This window comes from Mastigoproctus giganteus, chromosome 5 (genome assembly GCF_048544385.1).
Source record: "Mastigoproctus giganteus isolate SK-2022 chromosome 5, ASM4854438v1, whole genome shotgun sequence".
Lineage (NCBI taxonomy): Eukaryota > Metazoa > Arthropoda > Arachnida > Uropygi > Thelyphonidae > Mastigoproctus > Mastigoproctus giganteus.
The window spans coordinates 2,611,443-2,632,333 of record NC_143579.1 but is presented as its reverse complement, the minus strand read 5'-3'; the positions used below and the strand labels follow the sequence as shown (position 1 = coordinate 2,632,333).

Genomic DNA, 20,891 nt, shown 5'->3' with positions numbered 1-20,891 from the left:
TGTTTGCAACGGTCATTACTAACAGATTAGAAAGAATACTTGATGAGAATCAACCGAAAGAGCAAGCTGGCTTTAGGACAGGATTCTCAATTATGGATCACCTTCACGTAATATCACAGCTAATGGAGAAAGCAAATTTAAAAAAAACACTATTATGCCTGGCATTTGTAGATTATGAAAAGGCATTTGACTCCGTACAGCATAAGGCAATGTTTCGGGCACTGGAAAGACAAGGCATAAATACCCCATATATTATGATTTTGAAGAAAATATATGAGAACGCTACCTACTTTATTAGACTAGACAATGGCAGTAGGAAATTTAAAATTGAGAAAGGAGTTTGACAAGGAGACACAATATCTCTGAAGTTGTTTACTGCTGCCCTTGAGGAAGCTTTCAGAAGATTAGACTGGTCGCAGAAAGGAGTCAATGTGAATGGAGAGTACCTAAACCATTTATAGATGACATTGTGGTCATAAGCCACGATCCCAAAGAATTAGAGGAAAATCTTAATTAGTTATACACAGTTAGTAAGGATTAGTAAGGACTAAAGATGAATATGGCTAAAACAAAAGTAATGATGAACAAGTATGCCACAGAAAAGAACATAATGATTGAAGGAGCAGTAATTGAACAGGCAGAGTCATATACTTATCTGGGACAAGTCATTAGCTGTAATAATGATAAACGACTGGAAGTCAAGAGAAGAATAAATTTTGGATGGATAGCATTCAGGAAATATAGTCACATACTAAGGAGCAATATTCCAGTTTGTCTGAAACATAAAATAATGAACCAATGTATATTCCCCACCATTTACTTATGGAAGTGAAACTTGGGCACTCACCAAAAGAATGGAAGAGAAGCTGAGAACTACACAGCAAAGAATGGAACAAATTATACTGGGAATCAGACTGTTAGATAAGAAGAGAAACACATGGATTAGGCAGTAAACTCAAGTAAAGGACATTCTTATCAAAATTAAAGAACTAAAATGGTCTTGGATTGAACACATAGCTCGAAGATATGATGACAGATGGACTAAGAAAATAACAGAATGGTACCAAAGCGGAGCTAGAAGAAAATGTGGAAGACAACAATGGAAATGGACAGATGAAATTCGTAAGTTTTGGGTAGTAAATGGATGGCCATTGCAAAAAAACAGAAAGAACTGGAAAGTTGCTGGAGAGGCCTTCATCCTGCAGTGGATTGAAAATGGCTGATGTTGATGATGATTCCGAGTATATATTCTATTGATAATTTCCAGTACCACTTTACCTGCTTTCTTAGCATTGTGGCATACAAACCCATTTGATCTGACAGATCAATGCCTGCCTTTCCCTTATTATAAGCTAGAATAGGAAGTGGTTTTTTTTTTTTTTTTTTTTTGCTTCTGTCCGTCTTTTTCACTGGTGGAGGGTCCCCCAACCATTTCTGGGGCATGCTTTGTTGTTAAGTGCTTTGTTGTCAGTCTCACATCTCGAGCATCTCGCCACTTTAGAACAATAATTCCATTTTTTTCTTCCTTGGCAATCATCTCCCCTTTTTTTAGCTTTGAGTACATGACTTCTTTGGGCATATATTTTTTATTCGCTCATAATGTACCAACAATGAGTTTTTTTTTTTTATGAAGAAACGATAATGCCAGATGGTAGCTGGTATAAAAATTGTCTATGTACAAGGTGCGACCTTCATTTAGAAGTCCTTGCAATAATTCTTCGCAGATCTTTGCAGCTAAACCTACGGAGTTTATATAATTTTAAAATTTACCTGAATAGATCTTGCTCGACCAGGTATATCCTTCAGTGGAACATAACTTGAACAGCTTGATTCCATACCTGAAGTTTTATTTGCGCTTTATTTGGAATATTCTGTAAGAATATCAGCCTGCTCCACCAAGGAATAAGAATTCGTCAATGACAAAACCTTCACCAGGGAAAAATATTTTCTATTTCAGCTGCAAAACATCTACCAGGTGTTGTATCTAGCCTATCCCCTGGAATAGCAGTTTCATTGTCTGAAAAGTGAATGAGGTGCAATAAAAATTCAAATCCATTGTGAGACATAATTTTTATTACTAAATTATTTTTATTGATAGGTTTGGTTGACCAGTAAAATGCAATGCTGCCCAATCTTACTAGTCCCATCCACATAAGAAGCCCGAAAAACTTTCTCATCTAATCAGCAGTTGTTGATGTATCTCCTTCATTTGAAGAAATATCCCAGTCAGGATCTTTTACCAAATCATCAGAGTTGAAATCTTTTTCATCTTCAGAACTACTACTAAGATTTTCAGCAATTTATCTCAGTTCCTCTTCTTTTGGAAATTCTTTTAGCCATTGCTTTTTAATTTTTTTTTTTCAAGATACACTTGTACAAACTTGCAGGGAAACACAACACAATAATAAAGGGGATAATAGTGTGCTAACTAACTTTTCACAAAATCTCTAACAATACTGACAAACGTATTGCAACGTTTGAGAGTTTATTTTATCGCGATTAGTTTTATTGTAGCACACACAAACTAATTACAAACACCTTCATATGTATGCCATAACAGCATCACATGTATGTGGCCGACATGGCATCTCAAGAAATAAAGTAACCTACTGGGCCACGTCAGCCACATATAGGCAACACAAAACAAAAAAAGAAAAAAAAAAAAAACTCTTTGATATTTTAAGCAAAAAAACTGCACAACACTGACATTTCAATATTTATTTTAGAATTACTAATCAAATTATTTACTAAATATTTTTTGTTCAACTTGTTAAGGAGTGATCAGGTCTGACCAATTTGGTTGGATATTATGATACAGTAACAAAGGAACAAATACAAAAAATAATTTTGCCATCATATACAGTCAGGTATGCTACAACGAAAGAACGCTACAAACAACTTTTATCAATAAAATCAGGATGCTACAACGAACACAGAGGAATACTATTGGCCGACGAAGCACACGCATGTGCATGACATGTTGGGGTCTTCCCACTTTGATTATAGCATCAGTTATCTTTGTTATCATTTGTAAGCTTCAGTTATTAGTTTATTCAGTTATCTGCTTATTTGCCCTTTAGCAGTGAGAATATATTTTTTAATTATCATGCTATATAATTTTAGCCATGAGCCAGCAAAGTAGAGTGAGAAAACTAATTAACTCAGACATTAAGAAAGAAATAATTTCCAAGCAAGAATGTGGAAAAAGTGTAGATCTAAGTGCTGAATATGGTATGGCTAAATCAGTACAATTTAAAAAAAACAAGGAAGAAATAAAAAAGTGCACAGGTCACAAAGGGAATCTCTAGGTTAAGCAGTTAATGTTATAATATCATGGAAAAGATGGAAACTCTTCTATTAGTGTGGATTAATGAAAAACAAATGGCAGGTGATAGTGTCAGTGAGGTCATTATTTGTGAAAAGGCCAAACAATTGGTTGAGGAACTTGGTACTAAGGCTCCTAGTACATGTACTGGTTCTGCGAAGGAGTTTTTTGGCACCAAGGGGTGGTTTACCAGATTTAGGAAAAGGATTGTATTAGCATTAGTAGACGCATACAATGCAAGAAAGCAAACTTATGCAGCATCAGCCAAAAAAAAAAACCCTCCCATTTCACCCCTCCATTCGTTCCAAATGTCTGTACAGCTCAGCCTTAAATTTATTTGGGCTATTAGCTTCCACAGCACAAAATGGAAGCCTGTTCCACCAATTAGTGTAGTATCTCAAATAGAAAGCTTTATGGTAACTGATAAAAGTTTCTAGTACCCCAGCTTGGCCTAAAACTGAGGAACTAACGAAAACATATATTTCAGTCTTTCCAGTTGTTATGAATTACAAGGGTGGGAGAAGTAATTAAAGTCTTGGGGGAGAAGTGACTAGCAGGTGAGGGCCACGCAAGACTGCGCAGGCACCTCCCCATCAACACTGGCTCTCTGAGTACCTCCTTGCTGGGACAAACTCCAGCTTTGAAAATTGTTAAAAAATACTTCTTGTCGCAAAATTTATAAATGACCTTCATAGAATTATTAACTAACTAATTAGCAACAATTTTGTCACCAAAAGGAGTTAATTATTACAAAGTAGCACGCTATCGAAGTGCAATAAAAAATTGTTTTTTTAATTTTAACACAAAAAAAAGTAAATCATAGATTTCAATTGGAATAGTTTTCCCTTGATAAGCATTAAATAATGCATAGCTAATGTGATTTTTGAATGTTTAGCTCCATTAGCAACGGAAACAGGGGGAGGGGAATGAAAATTACTCACACTTTCCTGTCTGGAGCAGCCATTTTAAATTTTAAAAATTATATTTTAAACGTACTCATTGAGCTCTTTTCAACGGTGTATAATAAGCTATAGGTTGTCGACAACATTTCCCACTACACACTTCCCCTCCCCCATTTCTCAGATAAATTTTTGTCAACAATGATCAATATGGCGTTATGTTGGCCCACAATGTAAAAACCCATGAAAAATTTCAAATCAATATGTTGAGTGGTTCCAGACATTAGCATTAGGCATATGATGCAAGAAAGCAAGCTTATGCAGCATCAGCCAGAAAAAAAAAAAATCCACTTCACACCTCTGTTTGTTCAAAATACCTGTCCAGCTGAGCCTTAAATTTATTTAGGCTATCAACTTCCACAACAAGGGATGGAAGTCTGTTCCATCCAACCAACTACCTGCTGGCTAAAGGCAAATTTCTGCACATCTATCCTACATCTGTCTTTCCTCAATTTGAATTTATGCCCTCTCAGGTGATTATTCTGAGCAAGAGGCAGAATCCCATCAGCATTGAGCATGCTCAAACCATTCAAGGCTTTATACACCTCTATCAGATCACCTCGCAGGTGCCTATTCTCCAGACACTGTAATTTACAAAACTTAAGCCTTTCTTCGTAAGAGCAACCCTTTGTTCCATTCACGAATCTTGTTGCCCTTCTCTGTACTCATTCCAGCAGCTCTACATCCTTCTTGAAATGGGCCTCCAGACCTGTTTACAGTACTCAAGGTGTGGCCTGACCATTGCCTTATACAAGGGAATAATCACCTCCTTATCCTGCTAGAGGCGCCTCTGTAGCCAGGTGGGAAGGAGCAGCAGTGCGTAGCACACGCTTCTTGATTAGACCGGGGTTCGAGCCGATCACCACCAAATACAGAGGATGCGGAAAGGTCAGGGAATGACCACCGCATATTCTGGAGCAATATGGCCTCAGTTGCTAATGCTCCTAAAAAACCAAATAACAAACATAACATTATCCTGCTAGAATACAATGCTATGACAGACAGACAGACAGACAACTGAGTGACATTATAAGAGTCCTTCGTGAGACTACGAACCCTAAAAAGTGAAAATTTTATTATTGTTTTATATTTTTAAATTCCAAACTGTTGTAAATCAGTAAAATGTATGGGAAATATATATACACACATATTCTTGCCTTTTTTTTTTTTAGTGGGCCGATTGTCTCACATACGTGTTGTGTTGGTAGCAATAATTGCATGCCACATTTGTTTTTGATTCACGCTTATCTTTTTTTTACTGTTTTCATTTTACAACACCCAAAAAAATGTCAATGAACAGAAATATCGATTGCAAAGTGTGTTGAATAACACAGATTACACAGTGTTATATTTAGTTGTTGTTATTTGGTTTTTAGGAGCATTAGCAACTAAAGCCATATTGCTCCGGGGATATGCGGTGGTCATTCCCTAACCTTTCCGCACCCTCCATATTTGGTGGTCACGGGCTCGAACCCCAGTCTAATCAAGAAGCGTGTGCTACGCACTGCTGCTCCTGCCCACCTGGCTATGGAGGCACCTGTTATATTTTGTTAGTACTGTACAGTGGCAGACAAAAAAACTGCATCACTTGTGAATTTTGCAAATAATGTGTTTGGCACTGCATTGTGGATTGTAGAAATGTTTGAAATGCATTTGTCAGATGAGATATACAGTAAACCCCCGCTATTCGCGGTATCTGTATTCGCGGTTTCGCGATCGCCGATTTAATATAAAATGAAACCTAAAAAATGTGAATTTTAAAGCGCCGTGAATATTTTCCGCCATAAAAAAACATGGGAGTGGCTAAAATTATCTTTCCCGGTCAAAACAGCGCTCAGTGGGTGGGGGGAGAGGGGTGACAAAATCGCGAGCGTGAATGTTTCTCGCTAATCCTTGTTCAATATGTGTTATGCGCTTGTTATGGAAGGTTTCGTCGTTTGCTTTTAATTTATATGCTTATAAATTGAATAAATTTATCAATTTATAAATTGATATGCTTACAAAAGTGATAAATCTACCGTTTTGCGGTGAAAAACAGACTTTTTCGAGTGTGTTAACGGAAGAAAGTGCCTTTGTTGTGGACAAGTTCTTCCTAACCCGTACAAAAATATGGCTACAAATAACAAGAGAAATGTGAAAATATCAAAGAAGGTGATGACATTAGCGAATAAAATTGAGTTATTAGATAAAATTTCTAATTCCTCAGTGGCAAAACATTATAAAATCAATGAGTCAACGGTACGATCAATCAAGAAATCGTAAGAAAAAATCCACCGTAGTGTCCGTGAAAACGCGCTAATTGCTTCAAAAATTTGCTCTGTAACTCGTGATGTTAAATTAGAAAAAATGGAAAAGGCTTTAAATCTGTGGATAGAAGACCGAACTCAAAATAAAATTCCGTTAAATTCACTCATCATTCGTGAAAACGCAAAACTCCTTATCAACGCTTTAGCGAAACTGGTGATAGCACTGGCGGGATAGGTTTTTTAGCTAGCAAAGACGCTGGTTTGAAAGATTTGTTTGAAATTTCTAATAAATATTACATTTAATATTAAATTGTTTCTTATTTTCATTTCGATGCCATATGCTTGCATTTCACTATGTACTGTCTATGTATATAGTCATATTATGAAGGTACATATAATACATACATAGACAAAATTTTAGACTAGTTTTTCTTATACATTTCATACTTTGGAACGGAACCCCTTTATTACTATGGGAGCCATAACTCAGTATTCGCGTTTTCGGTATTCGCGGCATTTCTCAGGAACGTAACCCCCGCGAATAGCGAGGGTTACCTGTATATCTCTATGAATGAAATCCAATAAAAAGACTCCACTTGATAAAAATAATTGCCATAAATACCTTCCCAAAGGGTAAAATGCATAATTAATGGAAATATGAGAAATCATGCAAATCGCAATCATAACCAAACATACATTTTATTGCATTTACATGTACAAACTGAAATGACAAGTTAACGTAATAATTTTACGTACTGTAAAATCCGCAAAATAAGTTCTCAATATTTTGTTGTACCTCCTCGAGCTGCAATTACAGCCTTGCACTGATCTGGCATAGAGTTAATCAACTTCTGGATATGCGATTGCCCAATTTCATGGTACCACACCATTATAATGCTCTCCTGCAGCTGAATCTTACTTGTTGGTTTCTTCTGAGAATTTTTTATGACATTATGTACCAGCAATTTTCAACAGGGTTCAAATTTGAACCGAGCCAGCCCAACACTGTAATGCCAGCATTTCTGAGGTATGACTGTTTTTATTCTCTTAAGGAATAAAAATGACAAAAAACATTGGTGTAAGTATCTTTTAAGCCTTGTGAGACAAGACAAACTCATCATTAAATATAAATAACATAAAACTTACCAATTTTGCTGTGTGGCAAGGTGCTGAGTCCTGTTGAAAAATTCAGTTTTGGATTTCTGTGTGATAATCCTTAATAGTGGGTTTCAGGCACTCTTCCAAGGTGTCGGTGTATGTTTCTGCATTCACCATTCCGTTAATAAACTTAATTCGCCCCACCCCTTTGCTTGTTATGCATCTGCCAGACCATCTGACTGGCGGGAAACTTTACAGTCTGTGTTATGCAGTCAGGATGGTATGCTTCCGATTTTCATCTTCTGACATAACACTTCTCATTCGAGCCATGCAGGTTGAATTTCGATTCTTCAGAAAAGATGATGGCGTCCCATTGCTCTTTTATCCATGAAACATGCATTTTAGGCCAAGCAAGTCGCTTCTTCCTCATTTGTTGGGTCAGGGCTTCTTCTTGGGCCGATAGGCATGCAGATTACATTCCAAAAGATGTGTTTGGAAGTTCATGCACTTGTTTCAATACCGGAGGCCATTTCAAAGTCACTTTTAGATCAGGAGCACTAGCATGGCAATTACGAAGGCATAGCCACTTCAAATATTGATCTTGGGAAGGTGTAGTCACTCTCATACAGCCTGATCCTGGTCTTCTCTTCACATCACTGGTTTCATTCTTTAATTTCAGCACCCAGGATACTGTTGACTGGTGGCAGCCTATTTTATCCAACACTATATTTATAGAAACAGCTGATGCAATACCTTGAATTACTGTCTGATGCAATAGAAGCGTTATCTGACACAATATCTTTGCTTCGCTACAAACAAAATGACTGTAATCAAACAATATTTTATACATTTCACTACAAATGTTACTTTTTTTAAGGTGATGCAGTTTTTTTTGTCTGCCACTGCATATATTAATTAAGCTATGTATGCTTACTTTATTATTTAATTAAGATATGTATTTTCACTTACCATTTAATTTTGTTAATTGGTAAGGTAATAAAAGTGTAAATTCGTGCTTTATATCTTCATTTTTTATAGCCTGTGGATAAAATTGCTCTGATTTTCGATTATTAGAATTGCCATTTAATAGAATCAAAATTCAATTTGCAAACATGATCACAATAACCGGCGCTTACTGCAATGGCACCAGGATAAAAAATTTTATGGCACCAGCATAAAAAATAAATGCTGGCTCGTTTGGTTTATTGATGTTCGAATTTTCGACACACTACTATAATTTGTTACAGCAAGAACCAAAATATTGAGGGGTGGGGTGTTCATAATTGATAATGTAGTTTCCATTACTAAATAATATATTAATTGCTTACCAACAGCTGCAGAACTGGTTTTTCCACTGGTTCACCATCAAGAAGTCTCTGTTACAAAATGTAAATGAAGTATAAAATATTAAGAACTAATATTTAATGGAAAATATTAATTAATAGAAAACATTAAAGAACAATATTAAATATAATATCAGAGCACAAAAACAGGCAATTCATTCAAACCCATGACAATTTTGGAAAATAGTAAAGCACAGCATATAACAGACTCCAATTACCAAGGTTGGGTGGGTAATAAATTTTCCCATATAATCCATAAAATAAACAAAACTTTAAATATGAGAAAAACCAATTATTTACATATACACTACATTTATATTTATGGAACTGTTTTACAGTGTGAGAAAGATTGGAAATAAAATTTATTATACACTTGTTTAAGAGGAATCACAATGAAGTTTGCTATTTCCTATGGTGTGCCCTGCAATGAATGATACTATATAAATGGGCTGTGTTAGAGTAACTAACATAGCCATTTACATAGTCACTCAGAATGATGTCATTCAGATTTGAAATAGCAAGAAAGCCCTTTCTAGACTTGAGGAAGATCTTAACATCAAGGGAATTACAACTTGAGACCAGGATAAGATTAAAAAAAGTTATTTTTTTTTATTATGAAAACCATAAACACGAGAGGTATTAGAACCTATAGTACTTGGTACTAAATCCGGTTGAGAATACGAAACAAGATGTTTGTTGACATTAGACATGAATTTCTGTAGATTGTAATTTTCAGGAAATACGTACGTAGGAAGGTTGTTCCAGAAAACAGCACTTGAATGAATAAACGAAGATGAAAAGTTGGTTCTGATGTTGGCTGGTGGTGGAACGTGTTCGGACTGTTTTGAAAGAAAGAGTGGGAATAATAGAAGCCAATTAAGAAGAACAGTGCCCAGGGAAGTATATGTAGAAAAGGCACGCAGCAGAAACAGTACATTTATAACACAGCAAGTGGAGAGACTCTGTTAAAGAGAAGGTCATTAATTAACCTAACTTCCTTCTTCTGAATGGAATCTAGAAGCCTGAGAGAGGTTTTGGGAGCACCACCCCAGATGTGGGAACAATATTCCATGTTAGGGCAGATTTGCGATTTGTACAGAGTGAACAGCTCTGTACAAATTGCAAATTGTATTTTTCTTCCTGTTTGGAAGAAAAATAATGCCGAGAGCAAAAGAGAAAACCAAGTTTTTCAGATGCAGAGGAAGCAAAATTTTTAATGTGCTCGTGCCAAGAGAGAAGAGAGATTAGAAGTCAGGGTAATCCCCAAAAGAGATATCATTTTACCTAGAAATCGGAGTGTCACCAAAGATAAGCATAGGAACAGAAGAATCCTTTTTTCAAAATATGAGACAAGACTGAGTTTTAAAGTATTGAAATCAACTAAGTTGTCTTTGCCCCACTGGAGAATTACCTGGAGATCAGCATTTAAGGAACTGGTAGCGGATATTCGAGAAGTTGAAACTGATTGAGTAGGGCAAGGTTTTTCAAAATGGAAAGTGGAATGCAATCTGCTATCATCGGCAAAACTATGGATCATCATCATCATCAGCCATTTTCAATCCACTGCAGGATGAAGGCCTCTCCAGCAACTTTCCAGTTCCTTCTGTTTTGAGCACTGGCCATCCATTTACTACTCAAACTCATGAATTTAATCTATCCATCTCCGCCTTTGTCTTCCAGGTTTTCTTCTAGCTCCTCTTGGATACCATTCTGTTATTTTCTTAATCCATCTGTCATCATGTCTTCGAGCTAAGTGTCCTGCCCAAGACCATTTTAGTTCTTTAGTTTTGATAAGAATGTCCTTTACTTGAGTTTGCTGCCTAATCCATGTGTTTCTCTTCTAATCTAACAGTCTGATTCCCAATATAATTCGTTCCATTCTTCGCTGTGTAGTTCTTAGCTTCTCTTCCATTCTTTTGGTGAGTGCCCAAGTTTCACTTCCATAAGTCATGGTGGGGAGTATACATTGGTTCATTATTTTACGTTTCAGACAAACTGGGATATTGCTCTTCAGTATGTGACTATATTTCCTGAATACTATCCATCCAAAATTTATTCTTCTCTTGACTTCCAGCCATTTATCATTATTACAGCTAATGACTTGTCCCAGATAAGTATATGACTCTGCCTGTTCAATTACTGCTCCTTCAATCCTTATGTTCTTTTCTGTGGCATACTTGTTCATCATTACTTTTGTTTTAGCCATATTCATCTTTAGTCCAAAATCCTTACTAACTGTGCATAACTGATTAAGATTTTCTTCTAATTCTTTGGGATCGTGGCTTATGACCACAATGTCATCTGCAAATCGTAAATGGTTTAGGTACTCTCCGTTCACATTGACTCCTTTCTGCGACCAGTCTAATCTTCTGAAAGCTTCCTCAAGGGCAGCAGTAAACAGCTTCGGAGATATTGTGTCTCCTTGTCGAACTCCTTTCTCGATTTTAAATTTGCCACTGTCTTTGTCTAGTCTAATAAAGGATGTAGCACTCTCATATATTTTCTTCAAAATCATAATATATGGAGTATCTATGCCTTGTCTTTCCAGTGCCCGAAACATTGCCTTATGCTGTATGGAGTCAAATGCCTTTTCATAATCCACAAATGCCAGGCATAATGGTGTTTTATGTTCATTTGCTTTCTCCATTAGCTGTGATATTACGTGAAGGTGATCCATAGTTGAGAATCCTGTCCTAAAGCCAGCTTGCTCTTTCGGTTGATTCTCATCACGTATTCTTTCTAATCTGTTAGTAATGACCCTTGTGAACAACTTGTAGATATGGGATAACAAGCTAATTGGTCTATAATTTCCAATTTCTGATTTATCTCCTTTCTTATGCAGCAAAACTGTGATTGCATTATTCCACTGCTTAGGCATCACACCTTTTCTAATGCACTTTGTGAAGAGCCTTGCCAGTTTTTGTGTTATGTCTCTTCCTCCCAATTTTAACAACTCTACAGTAACTTCATCTTCCCCCGGGGCTTTCCGATTCTTCATTTTCTTCAATGCATGTTCTACCTCATCAGGAAGAATATAGGGTATGTTGTATGTGTTGCTACTTTGCAATACATGTTCCCCACTGCTGGTATCATTCCCTCGCTCCTTGTATAATTCTCTATAGTAGTCTTCTGCTATTTGAATGATGCCTTCTCTGCTGTTTATAAGTACACCATCACTATTCTTCAGTTTCATTTGTCTTTCTGTATTACTGCTCATGGCTGCTGATTTAAATCCTTTGTTTTCCCTTAATGCTTGTTCTACTTTTCTTTTGTTAAATCTTCTTATGTCCTCTCTGAGTCTCTTTCTAATGGCTTTGCATAACTCAGTATACTCAATTTTCTCCCTGTCAGTGTTTTTCTTGCTCTTCACTTGTCGTCTTCGGTTCATCATAACAAGTGTTTCTTGACTAATTTTTTTTCTTCTTTGGATTTCTGTTTCCCTATAGGTTTCTTGGGCTTTATCACTTTCAGAAAGTTGTAATATTCCTCGTCGATATCTTGGTCCTGAGCAGTCTGCAGAAGCTCAAACTTGTTCTTAAGTTCCAGTACATACTGCTTTTTCTCCTCTTCTGTTATTTCAAAGACCTTTGTATTATTTACTCGAGTCAGTTTTTTCCTTTCCTTTCCTACACTATATCAAGTGTACATCTTACCATTCTGTGATCACTTCCAACATTTACCTTATTCAGGACGGTAACATCATTCACAATATATCTTCTGTTAGTGAGGATGAAGTCGATTTCATTAGTTGTTAATCCATTTGGACTCTTCCATGTCCACTTTCTGTTCACCCTTTTCTTGAAAAAAGTGTTCATTACTGACAGTCCTTGAGATTCTGCAAATTCCACATGTCTTTCACCTCTTTTATTTCTTTCACCAATTCCAAAATTTCCTATAGTTCCTCTTTCTGCGCTGTTTTGCCTTTTTCCAACCTTAGCATTGAAGTCCCCCATAATAATAGTGTAGTGGGTTTTCTGCTCATCTAGAAGACTCAATTTCAGTGTACATTTCTTCAACCTCTTCATCATCATGGCTCGATGTTGGTGCATAGATCATTATAATCTTTAGCTTGTACCTCTTAGAAATCTTGAATATTAGTCTTGACACCCTTGGTGATGTACTTTTGAATTCCAAAATGTTGTTTTTAAAATCTTTATGGACCAGAAACCCAACTCCACCTTCACTCCTTTCACTGTTTCCATTGGTGTACAGCAGATTTCCACTTGATAAACTTATAAGTGATGCATTTCTTCTTCTTGTTTCAGCCAAACCGATGATATTCCAATTCACATTTTCTAATTCCTTTTCCAGCTCTAATATCCTGTCTTCACCGATGAGTGATCGTACGCTATAACAGGCCAAGTTCAATTTCCGTGCATGGCAGCCTGGTCGTACCCAGAGATTCTTAGCACCCTCTGCTTCCACTCTGATCCTCTCGCTGCCGTAAGAGGGAGATTGAAAGCTGCTGGGGACTGAGGGCCATTTGTACTGTTGGGCTCTCATTGCTGGAGGGTTTGGTCTTTTCCTCTTCACGCTGACCAGGCGTCTTGAAGAGAACCACTCTACACGTTCGTTGCCACCTAAGTGACGTAACAGGGCTTACCATCGAGAAGGTGTGCATGAGTGGATTTCAGGGAGGCAGGCCAACCAGACTTCTCCTAAATCTTCTGTAATAGAGAGATACTGGATCCATCAGTGTTTTAGGCTGAGTGTCTGATAACACACAGGATACCTGTTCCCCTCTAAGCCCCCTACTAAACTATGGATAGGATTTCCTTTCAATGGAAGAAGGTCATTAATATACAAGAGGAAAAGAGTGGGGGAAAGAACTGAATCTTGGGGGACACCGGCATTAGTGTAGAAGTTAGAAGACAGAGAGCCATCTACCATCACCCTCAGTGAGCAATCAGAGAGAAAACTGGATAACCAATTACAAAAAACAGTTGACAAACCATAAGATGGAAGCTAGTTTAGAAGACCTTTATGCTAAACACGATCAAAAGCCTTTGAGATGTCATGAGCAACTGCTTTTGTTTCACCGAACTTTTCCATTGAACATAAGCCAGAATATCACCAGTGGATCGACACTGACGGAATCCATACTACTGATCGTTGATCAGACGGAAGGTTTCTAGGTAATTTAAGAGTTGGTGGTTAATTGATTTCTCCATTACTTTAGAAAGAGTAGAAGTAATTGCAATGGGACGATACGTGGATGGGAGAGATTTGTCAATCTTTTTAGGAACTGGCTGGATATGAGCAAATTTCCAAGCAGAAGGAAAAATACCTTTGGAATAAGAAAGTGAAAAAAGGTAGCAAAGAACAGGAGTAAATTCAGGAGGACAGGTCTTAAGAACAAGTGGACAAATGCCATCAGGACCTGGAGCTAAATGTGGTCAACCCTCTTATACAAAGGATGCTGAGAACTGAATTAAGGCATTTCAAATGTGGGTCTTGAGGATAATCATGAAAATATCTTGGACACAAAGAAAGTCAAATGCAGAAGTGCATTTGACTTTGTGTCAAATGCAGAAGTGCTGGATTTAACAAAAAGAAATAAAAGAAAACTCATGACCATCATTAAGCAAAGGAAAACAAGGTATCTCAGTCACCTGAGATATGACTCCATACAAAAGAAGCTGCTGGAAGGGATGGTTGATTGATTGATTGAGTTTTTATTGGCGCATCAGCGACTATGGCTATTATGCGCCAAACCCCTGTCATAAAAAGTAAATACTTTCAGTGACCTACTGAATTAGGTCACTACGTCAGATTATAAAAACAAGTATAAACTGTAACATAATGTCTTCAAATAATAAGATTTTTAAATATGAGTAAAAAGGTTTACTAATTTTAGGAAATTAAAAATAGCAGACACATGGTCATTGTCGGATAAAATCTGACTGAGTGTATACGGCTCAGTTAGATGGTTAAAAGCGGTAAAACGAGCATTTCTAAAACTGGTACAGTCAACTAAAATGTGTCTGATTGTTAAGATTGTGCCGCAGAACTCACACATAGGAGGGTCATCAGCCCTCAGCAAAAACGAGCGTGTCAAATGACTATGTCCTATGCGGGTCCGGGCAAGAACAACTTCCTCCTTACGGTTCATGCGCAGACTAGACTGCCACGGTTCAATTACAGGCTTTATACAATATAGTTTATTTCCAGTCTGTCTATTCCACGAGTCCTGCCATTGGGAGTGTATGTTTTGGTGTATTATTTGCCTGTAGTCTGTATAGGGGACTGACAGGCAGCGAGTATTATTGGGGATTGCTGATTTGGCTGCGGTGTCAGCCAAATCATTTCCCCTAATCCCAATGTGGCTGGGAATCCAGCAGAAGCGGATATCATATTCACGTTCTCGAAGGAAGTGAATCTTCTGCTGAATGCTAGACAGAACCGGATGAGGATTATATTTCACAGATATTAAAGCCTGTAACACACTGAGAGAGTCAGAGTATAAAATGAACCGTTGGTATTGGCATTTACTAATGTGATCCAAGGCTAACTCTATAGCATGCAGCTCTGCAGTAAATATACTGCAGAGCTATATGCATTCAGAGGGAATCTGCTCCGATGTAGTGGTGTCTATAAAGACAGCAGCAGATCCCACATATGATTCCGACTTCGAGCCATCTGTGTAAACTGGCGCGAAGTCGGAATATTCAGCTCGGTGTGCTGAATAAAGCTGCAGGTAGACAGACGATGGAGTGTCCAACTTTTCCCAATTTCTAAGGGACAGGTCACATGCCGGGACATGAGCATACCAGGGTGGAAAGGGTTGCTTTGGTGTTTGGGCAACCTTGATATTAAGTTCTTTGAGTAGCTCTTGGAGACGAATACAAAAAGGACGATTGGCAGTCTTACGGGTATTGTATAAATCTTCCCATCGTGGCTCAAAAACGGATGGCCACGTTGGATGGTCTGGCAGGGATTTCAGTTTTAAAGCATACTTTAAAGACAACTTACGTCGAAGCGACAACGGTGGTTCATTTGCTTCGACGTATAAGCTCTGGACAGGAGATGTTCGAAATGCTCCAGTAGCGATACGTAGAGCCTGATGATGGACAGGGTCCAGCCATCGAAGGGCACTGTCTCTGGCTGAAGAATATACTTGGGACCCATAATCTAGTTTGGATCGCACAAGTGCACGGTAAAGCCGAAGAATGGTACATCGGTCTGCTCCCCAAGATGTAGAGGAGAGCGAGCGGAGAATATTAAGCCCACGTGTGCACTTTGTGCGGAGTTGACGAATATGATCCAAAAAAGTTAGTTTTTTATCGAATATGAGTCCCAAGAATTTTGTGTTTGCTCCTACTGGAATAGCATTTTGTCCGAGCCTTAATTCGGGTTCAGGATGAAGATTACGCTTGCGACAAAAGTGTACGCAAACGGTCTTCTCCGGCGAGAACCTGAAGCCATTTGCAAGTGCCCAGGAATTCAGACTATCAATGGCTTTCTGCAGTTGTCTTTCAATAACCCTCATGTTGCATGACTGACAAAAAATGCTAAAGTCATCAACACAGAGGGCACTGTTTACAGTTGGAGGAAGTTGTTCTGTGATGGAATTTATTTTGATGGCAAAAAGCGTGACACTCTATACTGATCCTTGTGGTGCTCCCTCCTCTTGGATAAAGGAGCGAGAGAGTGAGGATCCCACACGAACTTGGAAAGATCGATTGGCTAAAAACGTTTGAATAAAAAGGGGGAGATGCCCTCTAAGGCCAAGGTTATGTAAATCTTTTAAAATGCCAAATCTCCAAGTTGTGTCATACGCTTTTTCCATGTCGAAGAACACCGACACCAAGTGTTCACGTTTTAGGAAAGCATCTCGGATGGATGCTTCCAATCTAATAAGATGGTCCAAAGTGGGCCGGTTCCTGCGGAAGCCGCACTGGATGTTGGAGAGAAGGTCATTTGATTCTAAATACCATATTAAACGAGAATTGACCATTCTCTCCAGTATTTTGCACAGACAGCTAGTCAGAGCAATAGGACGATAGTTGGTGGTGATTTTTGGATCCTTTCCTGGCTTAGGGAAGGCAAGAACGATTGCCTTTCGCCAGGAGTCCGGAAACTGCCCTTCAGTAAAGATTCTGTTATACAGAAGGAGCAGACAATCCATAGATTTTGGGGAAAGATGTTTAATCATTTCATAATGGATGCCATCTGGTCCAACAGCACTTGCTTTGGAAAGAGTGAGGGCTCTTTTCAGTTCCTCTATAGTGAATGCCCCGTTGTAGGGATAGAGGCCCTTGGTCTTAAAATTAAGTGCTTGTTTTTCTAGTTGATGTTTCAGGACCAGGAACTCTGGGGAATACGAAGATGTTGCAGAGATGTTAGAGAATGTTTCCCCCAAGAGAATTAGCTATTGCAGTTGGATCTGCAATAGCGCATCCATTATAATCTAGGATTGAAGAAGGGTGGGATGTATATTTCCCCTTCATTTTCCGGATTTTATCCCAGACTACCTTAGAGTTGGTAGACTGGTTAATAGATGATGTAAAACGGATCCACGATTCCTTTTGACTCTGATGGCGGATATATCGTGCTTTGGCTCGTGCACGTTTAAAGGTTATAAGGTTGGTCGTGGTGGGATATCGGCAGAATATCCCCCACGTTTTGTTTTGAGCCTTTTTTGCCGCTGTGCATTGTGAATTCCACCAAGGTTTAGGAAATGGTGGAAACCGGGCAGATGTTTTTGGAACAGCATTCGCAGCTGCTTGGACAATATTTTCCGTGATGTACTTAACTGCATCATTGATAGACTCTTGACTGACTGTGCTAAGATCAAAATTTGCCTGATGTTGGAAGGCAGTCCAGTCAGCCTGATCAATCTTCCACCGTGGTAACCTAAAAGGAAGACATGGTCTCCCACTGTGTAACAAGGTTATCACGGGGAAGTGATCGCTTCCGTATGGATTCTCCTCCACTTCCCAAGTGAGTGAAGGGAGTAAAGAAGGGGAGCAGATAGAGAGATCAATGGCAGAAAAAGTACGGGTAGGCATGTGGAAGAAGGTGTTTGTTCCAGTATTTAGAAGGGAAAGGTCATTGTCATTGAGCATTCGCTCTATGACTCGTCCCCTTCCGTTGATGTTAGCACTACCCCACAGGGTGTTATGTCCATTCATATCCCCGAGACGTAAGAAAGGGGGAGGCAACTGCGTTAGAAGATAATCACGGTCTGCCTGGGAGATGTCAGTCCCAGGTGGCAAATAGAGCACACAGTTAATAAAAATCCCATTGAAAGGCGAATTGCGACAGCCTCTATGCTGGTTGTAATTAGCAAGGGCTGCACTGGGGTCTGGTTACCCACAAGGATAGCCACTCCCCCATGTACAGAGCCATCCGCAATTCTATCCTTTCGAAAAACTGTGATGTTGTGCATGGTGGGATCATCATTTGCCTTTAGATATGTTTCCTGCAAGCAAAAGCAAACTGGCTCGTGCTTTTGCAGGAGGGCCTTGATGTCATCTATATTTCGCCGGAATCCACGACAATTCCATTGTAGGAATTTCGCCATTATTTTGGCTTGGTGGGTCCATCAGGCGGCTTCCGAGGTGCTGAGGGCTTACTTTTATCAGTCTTGGATTTATCTTTTTTGGGGAAGAAAGGACGCTGTCCCGTGTCCATTTCCTCCTCCGCAAAGAGTTCCAAGACAGACTCTTCGGGTACCTCCTTCTGCTCGACATCCATCTTTTCTTGGGTTATAGGGGGGACTTCCCCTTTCTTATTCTTATCTTTCATAACTACCTTTGGAACTTGTGGAGCATTAGGAGGTACCGATATAGGAGTGGCAGCTGATTGGTCCTTCTGTGCAGGTTTTTGAGAACTTAATAGATACCGCGCGATGGGAGTGAAAGACTCCTTTGGAGGAATGGTCATGTCCGTCTGAGTTCCGACGGAACATCTCCCTGCTACCTTCTGGGCGTAGGTAGGTCTGTTGATATTCAGGGGTTTGACCGATTTCCTTGCCTCCTGGTATGATATATTTAGCTCTGCCTTCAGCCATTGAATTTCTTTTTCTTCTTTCCACCTCTGGCATGCTCGTGAATAGGCCGGGTGTTCGCCTTCACAGTTAATACAGGTGGGTTTTGCGGCTGAACATGCTGTTGTTTCGTGGTCCTTTGCACCGCATCGAGCGCATGCAAGGACTCCACGGCAGGCCATTTGAGAATGTCCATACTTCTGGAATTTGAAACACCGTAAAGGGTTCGGAATGTATGGACGCACTGAACAGTTGATGTATCCAGCTTTAATCTCATCAGGAGGTTTAGGAGTGTTAAAAGTCAGGATAACGCTCCTGGTTTTAACAATTTTTCCATCCCTTCGCGCAGTGATTCTCTTGACGGCAATGACTCCCTGTGGTTTTAATTCGGAGCAGATTTCCTCCTCGGTTACGTCGAGAAGGTCCCACTCCGAAATGACACCTCTAGATGAATTGAGTGTTCTGTGTGGTGTCACTGTTATAGGGATTCCTCCGATTGATGTTGTTCGGAGTAGGTGTTCTGATTGCCTGTCATTTTTAGTTTCAATTAAGAGGTCTCCAGAACGGAGCCTCTTAACTGATTTGGGTGAACCTGCTAACCCGTCTAACCCTTTTTGTATAAAAAAGGGCGACATTTTACCAATTGGTGTCTCATTGGTAGAATGCATAATTAAGAACCTTGGGACTGGCCCTGATGGTAGTTCGGTTCGCTGCCTCTTATTAGCAATAATGCTATCTGGATCTTTGTCAATGGTTTCAGATAGGGACCGGGTTGGGGCCCCTGAAGAAGTTAGTTTATCAGGATTCATGTAGATTATTAAATTGTTCAGTGCCCGGGCTCCCCACCCACCACGGAGCCCAAAGGGACGCCCACTACCCGGCATGCAATAAATGCGCTCGGGAGTGGGACGCCAGGGCTACCCAGACACTATACCCGCACCGCCGCCAGCCTGAATCCTGTCCCTCGGACCATGAGGGTAGGGGCGTGGCACTGACACGGTTGACCCTCGCAGGCGAGCCTACTAGCCGATTGATCCTAGCCGGGCCTTCCAGGACCACTCGTCTTGTCGAAGCAGGGGCCAAAGTGGTGTATTGAAGCTGGGCCCCTCAACCACCAGGATCCCCCTTTCCGAATTTCCACGGGTCGCAGCGCACGGCAAACACGCCGGATTCCATTGATGTAAGCCTGGAACCTGGGCTGTGGGCGTTGGATCCCAGTGATGCTAGTCTGGAGGTCCAGCAGCGTCACTGGGAGGTCCCCTCACCACGTACAGGTGCCCACGTCGAGGGGTGGAAGGGATGGTAGAAGGAAAGAGGAATAAAGGACAATTTGGATAACTAACATTGAGGAATAAACTAATCTTTCTTAGGAAGATTGTGCAATGGAAGCACAGATGCGAAGCTGCTGGAGGCTCATGGTAGTCAACCTCCTGGATGGAGATGACTCATGAAAGGTAACTAACAGTAAGAACAGATACATGAATACTTGCACATATACAGGTGCTAGGAACCCAGCAAATTAATTTGATAAATTTGAAGCGCTGATCAAAATACAATGCAGACATTGTTTGAATATCAGACAGTGTCACTCAGATATAAGAGATGCAAAATTTGAATATGGGGATCACAATGCGTACAGAAAGAACAGACAAAGGAAAGGAGGTTCAAAGGGTGACAAAAGTAACTACAGACCTGTTAGTTTAACTTCTGTTAAAGGGAGGCACTGCGTAAAGGCGCATTGGAGGCACTGCATAAAGACGCATTGCAGGATCATCTGAACAAGATTTCAATCTCAGCTCAGACTCAGCATGGGTTTGTTAAGGGGAAGTCTTTTATGACCAATCTGATTGGATACTATGATGTAGTCACAAAGGAACTGGATGCAAAGAATAATTTTGATATCATATATTTGGATCTTAGAAAGGATTT

At 39.4% G+C, this 20,891-nt stretch overlaps 1 protein-coding gene across 1 annotated transcript in view; it reads right to left on the bottom strand.

Moving 5' to 3' along the window:
- RPA1 (replication protein A 70) overlaps positions 1-20,891 on the bottom strand; it is a 358,941-nt gene that overhangs the window by 303,996 nt on the left and 34,054 nt on the right. The window contains exon 2 of the mRNA XM_090373886.1: positions 8,957-9,004. Coding sequence (XP_090230012.1) covers positions 8,957-9,004 — 48 coding nt within the window. The remainder of the gene's footprint in view (positions 1-8,956; positions 9,005-20,891) is intronic.